At 53.8% G+C, this 16,007-nt stretch overlaps 5 protein-coding genes across 5 annotated transcripts; 2 read left to right on the plus strand and 3 right to left on the minus strand.

The window, feature by feature from the left end:
- Window positions 1-131: 131 nt before the first annotated feature.
- Window positions 132-2,656, minus strand: LY79DRAFT_674091 (mRNA cleavage and polyadenylation specificity factor complex subunit; the record flags this gene model as incomplete). Its single annotated transcript, XM_060564253.1, has 7 exons — window positions 132-262; window positions 318-1,170; window positions 1,219-1,570; window positions 1,627-1,830; window positions 1,890-2,020; window positions 2,076-2,241; window positions 2,313-2,656. The coding sequence occupies 7 exons, from the start codon at window positions 2,654-2,656 to the stop codon at window positions 132-134; spliced, it is 2,181 nt and encodes a 726-aa protein (XP_060408415.1).
- A 1,148-nt stretch (window positions 2,657-3,804) lies between these two features.
- On the plus strand, window positions 3,805-4,170 carry LY79DRAFT_594389 (uncharacterized protein; the record flags this gene model as incomplete). The annotated part of the gene is made up of 3 exons (XM_060561679.1): window positions 3,805-3,812; window positions 3,876-4,003; window positions 4,082-4,170. The coding sequence occupies 3 exons, from the start codon at window positions 3,805-3,807 to the stop codon at window positions 4,168-4,170; spliced, it is 225 nt and encodes a 74-aa protein (XP_060408416.1).
- Window positions 4,171-4,644: 474 nt separating this feature from the next.
- On the minus strand, window positions 4,645-6,722 carry LY79DRAFT_527136 (Sds3-like-domain-containing protein; the record flags this gene model as incomplete). Its single annotated transcript, XM_060555902.1, has 4 exons — window positions 4,645-5,082; window positions 5,134-5,617; window positions 5,675-5,744; window positions 5,798-6,722. The coding sequence occupies 4 exons, from the start codon at window positions 6,720-6,722 to the stop codon at window positions 4,645-4,647; spliced, it is 1,917 nt and encodes a 638-aa protein (XP_060408417.1).
- Window positions 6,723-7,288: 566 nt separating this feature from the next.
- On the plus strand, window positions 7,289-9,484 carry LY79DRAFT_570054 (uncharacterized protein). Its single transcript, XM_060559114.1, has 4 exons — window positions 7,289-7,459; window positions 7,513-7,576; window positions 7,633-8,733; window positions 8,796-9,484. The coding sequence occupies exons 1-4, from the start codon at window positions 7,449-7,451 to the stop codon at window positions 9,327-9,329; spliced, it is 1,710 nt and encodes a 569-aa protein (XP_060408418.1). The 5' UTR covers window positions 7,289-7,448; the 3' UTR covers window positions 9,330-9,484.
- Window positions 9,485-9,527: 43 nt separating this feature from the next.
- Window positions 9,528-11,942, minus strand: LY79DRAFT_570055 (tubulin/FtsZ family protein). Its single transcript, XM_060559115.1, has 5 exons — window positions 11,689-11,942; window positions 11,432-11,490; window positions 11,034-11,344; window positions 10,464-10,967; window positions 9,528-10,411 (listed from the first exon to the last, which is right to left on the minus strand). Exons 1-5 carry the CDS (start codon window positions 11,698-11,700, stop codon window positions 9,933-9,935), a joined length of 1,365 nt encoding a protein of 454 aa, XP_060408419.1. The 5' UTR covers window positions 11,701-11,942; the 3' UTR covers window positions 9,528-9,932.
- Between the last annotated feature and the right edge of the window lie 4,065 nt (window positions 11,943-16,007).

Raw genomic sequence — 16,007 nt, forward strand, 5'->3', positions numbered from 1 at the left:
GGTCCTCCCATCCCATGTGTTAATGATACTTTTCTCGGTAACCAAATATGCGACACTGCGAGAATGCGTTGTGCTCGTCCGTGTTACGTTGTCCAGTGGCCGCATACCGGCGACCTGCGCAACGGCCTCAATCACGTTGAGATTGCCGTCGCGTTGTTCGCCGCGGGGTTACCTACGCCCTCCGCTGCTGCTTTGGCCGATTCCAACCATGCCGGTCGGAATTTGACCAAGTACTTGGCCGCCAGAGGTCGCGCGTCCTCGTCTACAACGATCAGTTAGCATGAGGTCATAAAACACTCAGGCGACGAGAAACCTACATTCTGTCCAGATGTCCTGAACCGTGTCCAAAGCAAGCTCCTTGGCCGGCGGTCTCATCATGACCAGATACAGCAGACTCGTCAGAGCCAGCGGCACCACCAGGGGATCGCGACACATGAGCTTGACGCGCGAGAGGATGGCAGGACTAAGCTCAGGGACCTCGCCTAAGAACCGGGTGAGGACCTTATCCTGGGCATTGAGGTATTGCGAGAAGCCGTCGATCAGCTTGAGCGCCCATTTTTCGTAGTGAAGGGGGCGGTTTCCCTCTTGCTTCTTCTGCAGCTGATCGTTGTACCACTCTTCGTGTAACCAGGTAATAGCGACATCAATACGCCGTCTAAAGTCCTCGAGTACGTAGGTATACAGTGAGTCTCTTATGCTGTTGCCGAGAGACGGCCCTGACACAGAACCGCTGGCCTCATCCTTAGGGCTAAACTCTTCCAAGCCGGCCGACGAGCGGCTAGCCAGACGTGTGATGACGGCAATCCAGGATTCCCGATCGTTAGTACTAGCCGCTAACCGGTTGACACCGGACTTGGACTTCTTGCCAGGCTCTTCCAGAGTTTTCACAAACTGGAACAACGACATTACGGAGCCTTGACCCGCGCTTAGCGCCAGTTCTGGCGTAAGTGCAGGGGGGGGCGGCAACTTAAATGTTCTCAGACCAAGATCGGTATCGTCTGGTCTGTTCAAGGAATCGCCATCAAGCTTGTTGAGAATCTGCTCATTGTCCTCAGCGGCAGCGAAATCGGGCTCGTAATCGTCATCCTCGTCGACGCCTAGAGGAGCAGTCTCGGGGTTGATTTGTGGTGGGGGCTGTGCGGCCAACGTGTTGAGCCGTCCCCGAATGCCCTGCAAAACGTCAGAGTAAACTCTTGCCAATGTCATTCAGAGACCTACCTCGATGGCTTTCGCGAGAAGTTGCGCGTCTGTTCGGATGAGGGTGTTGATGCTGATTCTTGCAGCCATGGCTGTCGGGAGTGTGCCCACGTCGAAGGCCTTCAGTCCTTCGCTCCCAGTGAGAGTAAAGACATCGCCTAAGCTGTGAGGACCTGGAGGTAAAGGTGTGACTTGGATCTGCGGCGTCGTTGCCATCTGAGGCGCAACCCGCTGGCGCTTGGCATCCATCCCCGCGTGCTGCTGGGCTTCAAAGGCGCGCTTGCGTCCGGACTCGTCGAAGATTTCGTGTCTCATGCGCATCATTCTCTCCACATGCTGCTGAATCCGAGGCCCCATTGGGTTGTGAGGGTCGCTGCGTTACGAGGTTAGCAGGTGAGGTGGGATTCATGGAGAAGCTCTGGGTTGTACCGTTTGGACAAATGAATCAAGAGCATACGAGTAGTCTTCTCCATGGACTTGACTATCACGCGGGTTCTAGGGGTCATGGGCGAGTTCACAAGCTTCATGGGGTTGAAGTTGAGTACGGCATTCAGGATCCTGTTGGCCGTACCCGGCCGACTGCGGATCAAGATGGACAGGCAGTTCAAAGTAGCATCAACGAGAAGAACATCACTGTCACCAGAGTGCTGTGGTTAGCTGTGATCAAACAGGCCCTCCATCGCAGTCCTTACCTGCTGTTCTCCTGCAGCACGCTCAGCATCCTGTCCAACAATCCAGCTCCTTCGGCGTCGAGAGTCCTAGCATCCAACGTCTGATGGTTTGGTGGAATCTTGTCTAGTGAGATGTCCAGGGAGTCACCACGCTGTGCAAGATGTCAGTAAGCCCCCCAAAAGGAAAACGTCCAAAGCTCGGCCTACTCTTGGTTCGTTGGGGTTAGCCGCCGATTGCGCGAGGACGACTCGTTGCGCAAACTTGATGCAGCATATCCGCACCGTTGACCCGGCTTCATCCCATATCTGAAGAATGCGCGTCTTTATCGCGACCATTCGTTCCCATGTGAGGGTGTCGTACGAGTTGTTAATGCTATCAATCTAGTCAGCCTCCCGGCCTACGCGGCCAGAGCTCTCGATCGGAAGCAGGGCATGCACACGTACATCCACCGCACCGCAAAGGGATAGATGCTGGCGGCCGTCTGAATAGCGCTGCGCAGGACGTGAGGGTCCTCGTTCGGGGTCTCGACCATGGTTTGCAGTGTGTCCAGCACGAAGAGCTGCATCGTCTCCTTTTCGCTCCCGGGCAGCGCCGGCGTCGAGAAGGCCTCGGCCAGGAAGTCGGCGCCCCATCTTCGAAGTTCGACACGCGCCGTAGGCCCGACGATGGGAAGGATGCTCTTGACAACGGTCGGGTAATACTTGACGTCGCCTAAGACGAGCTTCCTTGCATCATTGAGCTGGCGAATCTGGTCGCTCACGGATGCCTGCGGGGACGGAGCCGCCATGATCGCGGGCGAGCTCGAGGCACAAAGACGCTAAGAGTATGGGTGTGTCTGCAGAGAGAGGAACAATATGTCAAAGTTGGCTTGTGTGCGGCCGTTGCAGTTGGACGTTGGCAAGGCGAAAGGGGGAAACTGGGGATCACGAGGGTGAGAGCTGTCGCGACTTGTCGAAATATGGAGAGCTCAGGCTTTTCCAGATCACCATCCTCCAGCGCGCAGAAAACAATCAAGTCGCAATCGGGTAGGGTCGTACGATTCGTCGGCGTGAATGATGGGGAGAAATCGAAAGGACGATGGGGCGACTCTAGGCTGATTGATGGCTGCTACCTGTCGTTGCAATGGCCTCGTTTTCCCAGCTCTAGGAGTTTGACGAGTTTCCTGCCGTGTACTTTGCAAGGAGGCAGCAAGCAAGTAACCTGGCCGATGTCGAAAGACTGCGTGACGGGCTCCAGCGACGCGGGTAAACTACCTATGACGGGGCGTGTCGACCACCACTGCTGGCTGTTTTCGGTTAGCGCACCGGCAGCCCTAGAGCCTCAGCTGTTTGTGCTTGGCCGCCGCTCTAAGAAGAGAAGTTGCCTTTATATACCACCCAGAGGAAAATGGCAGGAGTAGGGAAGCAAAGGAGATGGTTATTCTTGTGGTATAAGAACCATGGATTTATCTCATGAGACAGAAGAGAAGTCGCTTGCATATGTACCTAGATAGGTAAGTAGGTGGTAGGTAGGGGAACAATGGAATTGAGGATTTTAGAGCCTGTTGCTGCAGTGCATCTACTACGAGCACAGCAGGTCAGAAAGGTACTGCGCAGTTTGCGACCACCACCACACAAAGATGACCCGGCTAGACCCTTGCCAAAGCTTATCGAGCCAATCCTACGTCACTATCGATTTTGCCGTACTTTTCCCGTCTTATCGATAATGAATCGGCGTGAAGGGAATGGCTCGGCCTGAGTTTCCTCTGATTCGATCCCCGGGCCTTTGCGACAGGCTGAGCATTGAATATTCAAGCTCTTAAAACTCCACGGCGCAACACCACGAACTGCCCCCAAGGGCCCAAATCGAAGAACCCCTCCTCCGCCCCTAATCCTTTCCCACAGGACAGCCGCCCAAATATCGTCCTTTCGCGGGGCTCCTCAGCATCGAGTCGCAATGGCCATGTACGCCACCCCGTTCCCTCCCGTCTGCGCCGGATGAGTGGTCTGACAAGTAGAGAATTACAGCCCCCAAAAGTCATCGTACTACGACCGGAACCTCCGCCAGGGTCCCGCACTGATTCGAGCCCGCAAGCCTTACCTCGTAAAGAATCTCGCTGTCGGTGCTGGGCTCTGGTGCTTTGTCGGTGCAGTGTGTACGTGATCAACCACCCCACATGCTCACCCGATGCGATGCTCGAAAAATTATGTTGGACTGACCAGCATACCCACAGACTGGTACACGATCAAGGCGGTCGGCCAGGACGAATTCGAAGACGTCAAGGTCCCCGATGCCCCGAGGCAACAGGCCAAGTCTAACTAGACAGGAGGAGTCGAGAGGATGAAAGCAGTCGTGTGAACAACCCATCGCAGGAGAGAGCTCCCAACAACACAAATGCTGGAATAACTGGGCGTGCGAATGGGCATTTGCATTGTGTAATATATACCAGCGAGTACCAACTTGCTTCCTACGCCGTTTACATCAATGTAAAATACCAAATCCTCAATCAACAACTCTGTACATGTCTCATTACAGGATTGGACCTGACCATCCCAATGCAGAAGTAGCTTCCTACACCACTCCAAACCCCAGCTTTTGATAAATCAAGGACCCATCTCGACTCCACGCGAGCCCAGAAAGCAAAGTCCGTCGTGGTGTCACGTCTGTACGCCAGTATAGATAGCTAGTAATAAGGAGAAGAAAAAAAAGGGGGTGGGGGATCGCCCTAGCCGTCGTGGGGTATCATAACAGTATACTAAGCCTCGAAAACGCCGCTGGCCGTCTGGTGATGCCGCCCTAACTTGCCATCGCCGACACCGGTTCCTGTTTAGGAGCCGTGTCCTTCGCAGCTTTCGACGTGCGGCTCCCCGCGCGCTTCATTTGAGCGCTCTGGGTCAGAACATTGGCTGTTCGCACCATCTCGGGAGACGCTGAAGTGAACCGATTCATTTGTGGCGACGCATGCGCGGCGGCATGGCCATTTGTGATGATTGGCATTGGATGAGCGTGAGACGGGCCTGCTCCTGTTTTACTTGCTTGCGTTGCTTGGGGTTTTGCGCCAACAGCAGGTACTACTGGCCCCGTGGTGATCTTATGCGCAATGTGGTTCGGGTTGGCCCAAGGAGTGTCTTTGATGAACTGCTCACCAGCAGGTCCAAGATTTCCCCCGAAGGCAACCGCCTGATAATCCTCAATTGGCTGCATGATTGATCGCTGACGTGGCTTTGAATTGCGCTGTGCACGGTCAACGACTGTCTAAATGCAAGAGTCCGGCTAGCGACTAACCTTCATGGCCTCCAGATCATCTTCAATCTCCGACCCATTTGCGCCTCGCATGGGCGGCACTGCCGGGAAACCCTCGTGTTTGGCAAGCCCAGCCAGAAAGGAAACTTCCGAATTGTACGCGACAGCGTTCCTCGTGCGCTGCGTAGGGTTGGTAGGAAACAGAAGTCCGTAGTCCGGAACACTGTGTGCGCTGCGTCTGGCATTCTGCGTCTCGTACCATTCCTTGTTGAGGTGTTCGAGCATCTTTGAGCGTGATTCTCGAGCTCCCTGGTAAAACTGATTCCATATCTGAGCCCGACGCGCCACAGCCAGTCGCTCCAAGGCTTCGACCGATAGCTCATACTCTTTTTCAATGTTGCGGAGCTTCTTTTCTAGCCGTTCGTCCAAACATTGCTTCATGTTTAGATATTCAGGGTGGCTCGGCGGCTCGGCTTGCAGGGACTGTTCTTCTTGTTCGAGGCGCTCTAGTCGATCCTTGTATAATCTGTGTAATATTCATCAGCATGTGTTCTGTGGCATATGCTTAGTGTAGAAGACGTACCGTTCACGGAAGACCACAAACTTCTCCTCGAGATCAGTCCACTCCTCGACTGCTGCACGCTTTCTTTCCACTGTCGCAATGGTGTCAGTTAAGCAATAAAGTGTCAATTGAGATGCTTCTTACTCTCTTCATCATTCTTTGACGCTTCCGCATCCTCCTCGCCTTCTTGCTCAGCATGGTCGTCAGCGTGAGGTCCCGAGTCTTCGTCATTGCGACCGTCATCCCGACCGTCACCATCGAGACCCTCGTGCTCGTTGGTCTCTGGGGCGTGACCCTTCCGCCTGCTACCGTTGCGGGTAATCTTTTTCGTTATTTGTAAATCCTTGACCGGGCTGTGGCCGTCTCGCAAGGGACCACGCTTGATAGGCGGCAGCTCTGGAGCATTGTCGTCGGTCGCAGAGTGGTCGTCAGTGTGGGAAGCTATGGAGGGGACCTCGTCCTCTTGCATCTCCACGTCATTCTTGTGCTGGTCCTGCTCGTGGGGCACAACCGACCCAGTGCGCTTCCTGGCGGGCTGGCCTGGTTCAGACGACTCCGCGACCGGCGATCGCTTTCTCTTTTTCGTATCAATATTCTCAGTATCATCCTCGGTAGATGGGAGCGTGGTGGATTTCTTGGGCTTGCTTGGTGAGGCTTCGTCGGCGTGGCTTGAGATCATCGACACGTCGTCGCGGTCGGAAAGACTCTCGTCGTCGCCATCGTCAGTGGCGTCGACGGAAAATGTTTTTTGGAGCTTGCTTGGTGTGCGATCGAAGACCTGCCCGTCGTTGAACTGATTGACAACCACGTCCTTGTGGCGCTGGTTCTGCGGAGTGTCGAAAAGACGCTCAGTCTCCGCCTCAGTGTCGTTCGCCTCGGACAGGTTGCTGTCGGAGTCGAGCGCTTCGTCGGGGTCTTCCTGAGGACGGTCCAGCTGCATGCCGTCTAGCGAGTCACCCTCGCCGTCCTTGTCTTCGACATCGCTCAGAGGGCTAGAGATGTTGCTGTCGTGATCAAGCGTCGCCTGCCCCGGAGAGAGGGCAGGCGGCGCTGACGCCGTGGCTGCCATTTAGGGAGAAAAGGTTGAAGCTGTTCAGTGGAAGTTCAAATTGGGTGGTCTGGAGTAGATGTGTGTCGTGAAGAGGTGCAATTCGGGTAGACTACTTTTCGTGGTAACGGAGATGGGCCGCGGAGGGACGAGCAGCAGCGACAGCGTCAGGTCGAGGAAGCGGGCTGGGTGCTGAGGGGAGGAAAGCAGACGTCTCGCAAATTGAAGTGACAAAAGAGGGTTGTCGAGAGCAGCATCAACGCGTGTGATTGTCTGGTCCCAAAAAGCAGACGTGGGTGAGCGCAGGTAGTGTGGTGTTGTGGTGGGTTTTCGGAGGAGGAAGAGAAGCGTTAGTGACCTGCCGCTCCGTGGAGAGAGATGCGCTCACCTGCTCTGCTCCCTCTCTGCCGCCTACACCTCCCCCCCCCCCCCAGCCCGGTGCGGAACCAGGATCGGTCGGCAGAAAGTATTCGCTCTGACAGCGAAAGCGGTGAGAGCTGGCACAACAGTGGGCACGGGGCACTTATTGACGGCAAATAGCGGTCTTCTGAAGTTTTGCACCAATTGACGGTTGTTCCGCCTCTTATCGGTGCCGCCTTAACCCTCCGAGATTTCTTATCGGTTTGCGCGCAGAGATAGCTTGATATTTTTTCTTGATGCGGGAGCGTATTGGGGAATCGGTGCATCTACAGGAGGCCCATCGCAATACATTTTGATCGAATAATTCGAAGGGAAACTGTCGCAGCAATGGCGAAGAGGTATGTACATTGTGCGATTAAGAAATCTCATATATTAATATTTGTCGTTAAAGCGCAAAACTGGCCGCGTCGGGCAAGGCCATCGACCCCACCCTTGATGCCCTCTTCGCATCCAGTGTAAGTCCTTCAGTACAAATTGAGCAATGAGAGCAGGGAAATTCTAATATGAATAGGCTGGACCTGTGAAAACTCCCGAGAAGACGAGATACGCGGAACTGTCGGCACCAAAGGCAAAGGCTGACCCCGAAACCGCCGACTCCGACGAGGACCTTCCAGACGCCGACGAGGAAGACGATGAAGAGCTGTCCGAGCTTGGCAGCGAGGATGACGTTGACCTTGACGATATTGCTGAGGATGAAACTTCACCCGAAGCAGACGAGGACGCCGAGGACGTGTCAGACGCTGATGAAGAAGAGGAAGTCTCAGTGGTAGCCCCGAAGACAAAGAAAGAACGGAAGCGCAAGCGGGAGGAGGACGATATTGAGGGCAAGTATCTGAGCAAGCTCGCGGAGGCAGAGGAGAAGGAGAAGCCTGCCGAGAAGCGCACCAAAAAGGAGACCAAGGCCGAAGAGGATAGCGAGGAGGCGACCTCGGACACATCGTCCGAAGGCAAGGATTCTGACGAGGAGACACCCCTTGTCCACGAGTCCCTTGCCGCCGACGCAAAGGCCAAGGACAGTGAAATAGAAAAGGCGAACCGCACCGTCTTCCTCTCCAACGTCGCCGCCGACGCCATTGACAACAAGTCGGCTAAGCGCACCCTCGAGGCCCACCTCTCTAGCGTTCTCGACAGGGACGCGACCCCGCCACAAAAGATCGAGTCGATCCGCTTCCGCTCCGTCGCCTTCTCCGGTGGCGGCCTTCCCAAACGCGCGGCTTACATCACAAAGTCCCTTATGAAGGAGACGACAAAGTCGGCCAACGCCTATGTCGTCTTCTCTACGCCCGCCGCCGCGCGCAAGGTCTGCGCCGAGCTCAACGGCACCGTCGTCCTCGACCGCCATCTGCGTGTTGACAGCGTCGCCCACCCAGCGCCTACGGACCACCGCCGCTGCGTCTTCGTCGGCAACCTGGGCTTTATTGACGACGAGACCATCGTCTCTACCAACGACGAGGGCGAGACGGTCCAGAAGAAGCGCACAAAGGTCCCCGCCGATGTTGAGGAGGGGCTCTGGAGGACGTTTGGCAAGCACGCTGGCAAGGTCGAGAACGTGCGCGTCGTACGCGATCCCAAGACGAGAGTGGGCAAAGGTTTCGCCTACGTTCAGTTCTACGTAAGCATATACATGCCTCTGTGATGCTTCTTTTCGTACACGGCAAAACTGACAGAAAGCAGGATGGAATCCACGTGGAAGCTGCCCTCCTCCTGGACGGCAAGAAATTCCCCCCTATGCTCCCCCGCATCTTGCGCGTAACCCGCGCCAAGGCCCCTCATAAGACGGCCCTCGCCATGGAGCGAAGCAACAAGGCCAGGGCTGCCCAATCAGGCGGGCCGGGCGCTCCCGGTAACACGAAGTACCGGGCCAAGATCACCCCCGAGCAGCAGTCCAAGGCCGGCCGCGCGGCGCGCCTGTTGGGCCGCTCCGGCGCCAACCGCGAGCGCCTCGGCAACAGAAACGACAGGGAAAAGCCGCGCGCCCCGGGCAACGGCTCCGGCGTCGTCCCCAAGGACCAGATGAAGGCGCCCGAGGACTTTGTCTTCGAGGGCCGACGCGCCAGCGCCAAGGACGGCAGACCCAAAGACCTCAAGTTCAACAAGCGGAGCAAACCCAAGGGCGCCGGTGGCGGTGGCGTCAAAAAGTCGAAGCCTACCGGCCGCGGCGCCAAGAGAGCGTCGGAGTGGAAGAAGAAGCAGGGTGGATCGAAGTAGACAGGGATGTGTATAAGGCAGGGAGACGTCTCGCATGTACAAATTTCTTGGCATACCAGAAGTGAGCATAGATAAGCGTCGGGAAAAGGAGTCCAAAATTAATCGTCATTTCAAAACAAATGCCTGTTCCTGGTTTTCGACAGCATTTACACCAGTCAAGTCACAAAATAGTGGCGCGTTGCTCGAGACCGTTAACATAACGCCTCGCCGTGCTGTTCAAATATCTGGAAAAGTAGGTAGGTGCATTTACAAGTGACTGCATTGATTCCCCCGCGGCTTCCGACAGGCAAGTTAGTGTGGCTAACACATATACACTTATGTGGAAGAAGAAATTGACTTGGGTCTCATCTATTATCAACTCGAGCTTCACCCAGTAATATCCATTCATGGCTATAGGGGAATCCAGTGCCTTTCCGCGCGTCCATCTTCGTTCAGCGAGAACGACAACAGAGAAATCTACCGAACCGAGCCTCCAACGACCGCCAAAGAAACAAGCTTTTTCATGAAATTCGTTCAAAAGGCTGCCAACAGGTTCGTGATTTGTTCGTCGCGGCGGCCGGCTTACCGCAACACGAAAAATACAGGCAAGTCGCCGAAGCCGGCTTAGTACTCGGCGTCGTCCTCATCGGCCTCGAACGAGTCGGCAGCAACCTCCTCGTAGTCCTTCTCGAGCGCAGCAAGGTCCTCACGGGCTTCGCTGAACTCACCCTCCTCCATACCCTCGCCAACGTACCAGTGGACGAAGGCGCGCTTGCTGTACATGAGATCGAACTTGTGGTCCAGTCTCGACCAGGCCTCGGCGATAGCAGTGGTGTTGGAAAGCATGGAGACGGAGCGGTCGACGGAGGCAAGACCACCGTCGCCGGCGGCGGCGGGGACAGCCATGGGCTTCTGGTAGTTGATGCCGAGCTTGAAGCCAGTGGGGCACCACTCGACAAGGTTGAAGGAGGACTTGGCCTTGAGGGCGGCAATGGCAGCATTGCAGTCGCGAGGGACGACGTCTCCGCGGTAGAGGAGGGCGACAGCCATGTACTTGCCGTTGCGGGGGTCGCAGACGACCATCTGGTTGTTGGGCTCGAAGCCTGCAGTTGGTTAGTCTCTTGGCGCCTGCAAGCGGGAGAGGGCGTGACATACACTGGAAGGTAAGCTCCTGAACCTTGAAGCTCTCGTGGGAGCTCTTGTTGGCGGAGATGACAGGAGCATAGCTGATCAGAGGGTAGTGGATACGGGGGTAAGGGACCAAGTTGGTCTGGAACTCGTTCAGATCGACGTTGAGGGCACCGTCGAAGCGGAGGGACGAGGTGATGGAGCTGACAACCTGGGCGATCAGGCGGTTCAGGTGCTCGTAACCGGGACGGGGGATGTCGAGGTTGCGACGGCAGATGTCGTAGACAGCCTCGTTGTCAACGAGGAAGGTGCAGTCCGAGTTCTCGATGGTGCTGTGGGTGGAGAGGACGGCGTTGTAGGGCTCGACAACGGCGGTCGAGACACGGGGGGCGGGGTAGACGGCGAACTCGAGCTTCGACTTTTTGCCGTACTCGGTGGAGAGACGCTCGAGCAGGAGGGCACCGAAGCCGGAGCCGGTACCACCACCGAAGGAGTGGAAGATCAGGAAGCCCTGGAGAGAGTGGCAGTTGTCTATAATAGTGGTTGGTCAGTCTAGGCGCGGCCCGAGGGGTAAGTGGGCGGCAAGTGGAGACAAACCAGCGACACGGCGAACGCGGTCAATGACATTGTCAACCATCTCCTTGCCGATGGTGTAGTGGCCGCGAGCGTAGTTGTTGGCAGCATCCTCTTTGCCGCTGATCAACAGCTCGGGGTGGAAGAGCTGGCGGTAGCCTCCAGTTCGGATCTCGTCAATGGGAGAGGGGTCGAGGTCGACGAAGAGGGAGCGAGGAACGTATTTGCCATTGCTAGTCTCGGTAAAGAACGTCTCGTAAGAACCGCCATCGACGATATCCTTGGCGTTGGGATCAGGACGACCATCGGAGCCGAGGCCATGCTCGAGGAGGTAACTGTGCGTTGAATTGGGCCGTCAGCTTCATCGGCTTTCGCATCTCCCTTCTCGGCAATAAGAAGGAATGGGATGAACATGGACGTACAGCTCCCAAGCAGAGTTACCCAGCTGGGTACCGGCCTGACCGAGATGAAGGTGAAGAATCTGGAGGCATTACTGTCAGTACTAGAGCAGCGCACCGAGGTAAGAGTAGGAAGGAACAGCTAGCTCGGTTGCCAGGGGTCGCTTCAGCAGGCGCAGCAGTCGCACTGAGAAATGGCCAGTCGACGACGATGCCTCTGGCGCTGCGACAATTGAGGGTCGGGAGAGAGCAGGAATAGCACAAAGCGGTGTTCGGCTTACCTCGCCCTTCATTGTGTATTGTGACTCGACGGATGTTGGAGAATGCTGCGACACAAGATGGGATGGAGAAGGGGAATATTTTCACGCGCGCAGCGCAGAGTTGAGGTTCGGAAGAGCTAGGGGGGAGGAACGGTGTTGGTGATGGTTTTCAGACGTTTGGAGGGTCTCTTGTTGTGGGCAAGGCGGGGCACAGTCACCAAGGCCCACCAGTGAGTGGCACAATAGGCTTAGGGGGTAAAGGGTGTTCCCTCCCCCCTCTTCTTTACTGGGCCTAGCGCCTGTCTGCCACTTTGATGGTGTTGGGGGTCTCCAGCACCAAAAGTGATGGCGGAAGGGTGCTGTCAGCCAATTAGGCCTTGGTGACACTCTCACCGCCACATGGTCCAAGCGTTATTCCTTCTGGTCTATTGGGCTAAGTTCAGGGGTGCATGAAGATACCCGCTTACTGCCACCTGCCATCAACAGTTTCTTGCTCTCCGGCAAGTGCGAGTTGTAAACACACCAGGCAATTGGTGGCACTTTCTAGGTACCTGCGGCCTTGATTGACCCTGAACATCGAGGCAGAAAGAGTAATAGACTGAGAACCATCAGTTTTCCTATTTGCGCTACCTTCACCGCTCATAGTCAAAGTGAACTGCCTGTAACTTATGTGAGATCTACAATAAAAGCTACCTCTAGTCTGTGCGGCAAATCCAGGGTCCAATGCATTGACTTTCAGCAACAAAAGGGCTGGCTGGGTATTTGATACATCTCTCTTCATCCATACCCATTGTACCTCAGTTGAAGGTGCCGCAAGCAAAAACCATTAGCAGCTTAAACCAGACTCTGTCCCGCTCTGCAGTTGTCTACACAGTCTGGCTTCAACAGCTTGTGACTACCTAAAGCTATTGCCAAGTACCTTTCTTTTTCTTTCCATTTTCTTGACTTTACTCCTTCGCATAAGTTTCGGGAGCATGCAATCACATGTTGTCTTCCAGTTGTTTTTAAACATGCACACAGGTCTGGCTATATCATATCCAGACAGATGCTCTCAGTCTCAGGGTGGAGACATACATGCCCATGCCACATCCCAGCAGCATGGACTAATTTATATACGACGCGATCCCGGTGATATAGAACTAATGAGAGTCGCGAGTTGGTCCTTTCCCGTTCTATAGCCTGCTCTCAACTTCAACGCCGGCATCTGGGGAGAGATCAAACACCCCATCGCATACAATCCGCTTCCGCCCTTGATACGTCAGCAGAGAGCTTGGAACTCATAATCGTTCGTCCGACGGTGGGTTCGAGGCTTTTCAGGACCTTGAAAACGTAAAGGATCTCCAATATAGCCGCCGTGAAATGATCTGAATAGTATCAACTGCTTGAGTCTGACATTTTAGACAGACTGTTTTCGCTTGTTGTAAATGCTCAACAATGTCAATTTAGCGAGAGATTTGCATCGCTCCCCGCGTAAAGCTCGGGGTGGTAAAACGCCCTAAGTCCATCCCTACCCGCACAATATCACGGAACACAGGACCTTGACGTTACATATCCTAAAACTTTTACCAAGCCGGTCTCGATGTTCTGATTTCATTCTGGATAATTGTCCATTAGAGTCGTGCCTAACAATTTAGCCTTTATCTCCGAAGACTCTTATTCGGGGCTTGAAGAAATAACTGGTCAGCGACGACACCCTTTCCATAAACAAACACCCGAAAATACCCATATTGAACTACTATCCATCAAGAAAGAAGAAAAGGAGAAAAGGTACAGATGTTTCTGGACTCTGCCCATTAGCCGTTGTTCTTCACGAATCTCCGGCCTAAATTATTGCTGTTCTTGCTCACTTCAGGCATAAAACCTTTGAACTGCTTCAATGTGAAGCGAAACGGAAAGATGCATACTGAGAAGAAGTGCCAAGTTAAAATGTGCCGGTGAATCATAGTAGTGAGAAAGCGCAGCACTTCTTGACAAGTCTTGTAACAGTGACGGAAGTAACCTGGGCCAACGCCTCTGACCTCAGAGCTGATAAGGCTGCATAAAATTGAGGAGGCCCTTCATCGGTACATCTTTCCCTGTATGGCGTTGTCCCTGTGTGGTACTGACAAAGGGACGGGGATTTTATACCAAGGATGTCAGAGAGCAGATCTAGCAGATATCTCGGGTTATCTTGGTACAAGGCGTAAACAGCTTTGCCTGCATCCGGAACAAGAATTTCCTGATCAGTGTCCAGGATTCGTGCGTCGCGTAAATTCTGTGGGCGACTAGAGCAAGGACTCGTGACACTGGGCTGGCCGTTTCAACAGTAATCAAATCTAATCCAAAGAGACCAAGCCCCTAACGGAACGTTATGCGGACTCGGGGTGGTCTGTCGACACGAGATTGACTGATATCGTACTTGATCATGTATTAAAATACGAAAACGGCGTGTGGCAGTCCCTTTCAACATCTGGAAACTGACACGGATGTCTTTGGTCCGTTGCAGGAATAGGGCACAACTGGCCTGCCGTAGCCCTCCTTTAGGCTTTCAGACTCATTCAGACGTTGGAATGTTTACACTCGCACACCTTCATGGAACATAAATGGAATGAGACCAGCGATTCAATACATCTTTGTCCCTACGCCACCCAGATTGAACATGATAGTAGATAAGGCCTATGCACTGTCTTTGGGGGTTCCAATCGGTAATCATTACCAGAGGCGATCCTGTGCAGAACATGACACTCGTACAATCAAGACATCCACTTCAATCTGGGTGTAAATTTGATTCAACTATCAGATATGCCAAGCCTCAGGGGTAGTTCGAGTAAGAACCTAGGCGTATGATTTCCAAAATAAGATCGGATCTGCGATCACATAGTTATCATGTGGCTCCAAGATTTTGGAACATCAAGAAGAAAATATCTATCATCTCGCTTTGTTTATAGCCCTCTTGACAACAAGCCTTGGGTCGGGATACCAAATATCGGTGGCCGAGTGGCTCATGTGTACTGTTGGTATGAGGTTATGCAACATCGACACGTGCGTAAGCACACTAACGACTATCATCAATAAGTCATCAGGTCTTATGTTTCTACGAAAGTAGTAGCCTCACACTCTAGTACCTAGCTCTGGCCCAATCTTGCAAAACTACTACGGTTCATGTCACCGGAATCAAGTCAAGAATTTCTCTCGCACCGAGTCCATAAACTTTTATTATGCCCAGGCAAACAGCTATGCAGGTTACTATTTATACTGCAGACCGTATTAAATGAGAATGAGTCTCTCAATGAAACCATACTGTTCTGCATGGGACAAGGGAAGCCTGACAATAGTAAAAGGGCGATAGCTCCCGTCGGCGGGGTTAGCACCATTATTGAAAGGGCAGTTGCACCTCGTGGGGTGCATCAAGATCGCCAGCAGGAACTTCATTCAGTACTCACATTCATTCCGCAAAACAGATTCAAGAGTGCATTTTATTAGGACAAAAGGATGATCGAATCCATGTCAATGCCAAGTTACCATGGGTTATTGGCTAGTAGCCGTACATATATCGAGTGGGCGTATTACCGCGTAACTTAAAGAGCTATGAAGGAATAAATGCTTTAGTTGATAGATGCACACCTTATCATTTTGTGTACGGTCCATGGTAGTGTTCGGTCAAGCGAGCATCGCGTCCAGCTGTCAACTTCCGTATGGCTTGCGGCTAACGTTTTTGGATCGGGGACAAAAAGAGTCACAAACCCCGAGTCGGCATTTTTCCCATTGCATAAGACGCAATACATTGCTTACCGTGAGCAGTATTTCTTATCCTACGTTGTGTGTTTCGCCCGAAAGTGTAGTTGACATGGACGCAACTATGCCACGAAGCCGAGCGAGGCAAAAGACAGTCAAAGTGCACGAGGCCCTCACTGCTTCGGAACGGACCAGTCATCATGCGGGCAAATCGATCCATCTCATCGTCTTTGCGAGGCCTCGTTGAGGAGCGGCGTTCTCAAGAATCTCACTATTTTTGTTGGCGGATGAACGGCAGCAAACTGTGGGCGTAGGCTCAGGTTGACGAGAAAGAGCAGATTTCAAAGAGTAGGTAGTTGACAGTTAGATAGCAATGTCCTGCTTTGGTCCTAATAGAGACGCCATTAAGTCATGGTCATAAGTACACACACCCACTCACCCACCACCCAGTAAACCAAGAAAGAGGGTGTCGCCCAAGATCTTCGGGTTCGTCCAAGACCCGCAAAGGCCCACGGGACACGAGCAATTGTACTACCAGGGACGAGGAAATAGAATTTGAGGCGCCGCGCCGCCAATGACTGACTTTGTCACCTTCCCTCGCCCACCCGGGAACGGACGTCGTTCCC

The sequence above is a fragment of the Colletotrichum navitas genome (assembly GCF_030913465.1).
Source record: "Colletotrichum navitas strain CBS 125086 chromosome Unknown LY79scaffold_107, whole genome shotgun sequence".
NCBI classification, from domain to species: Eukaryota; Fungi; Ascomycota; class Sordariomycetes; order Glomerellales; family Glomerellaceae; genus Colletotrichum; species Colletotrichum navitas.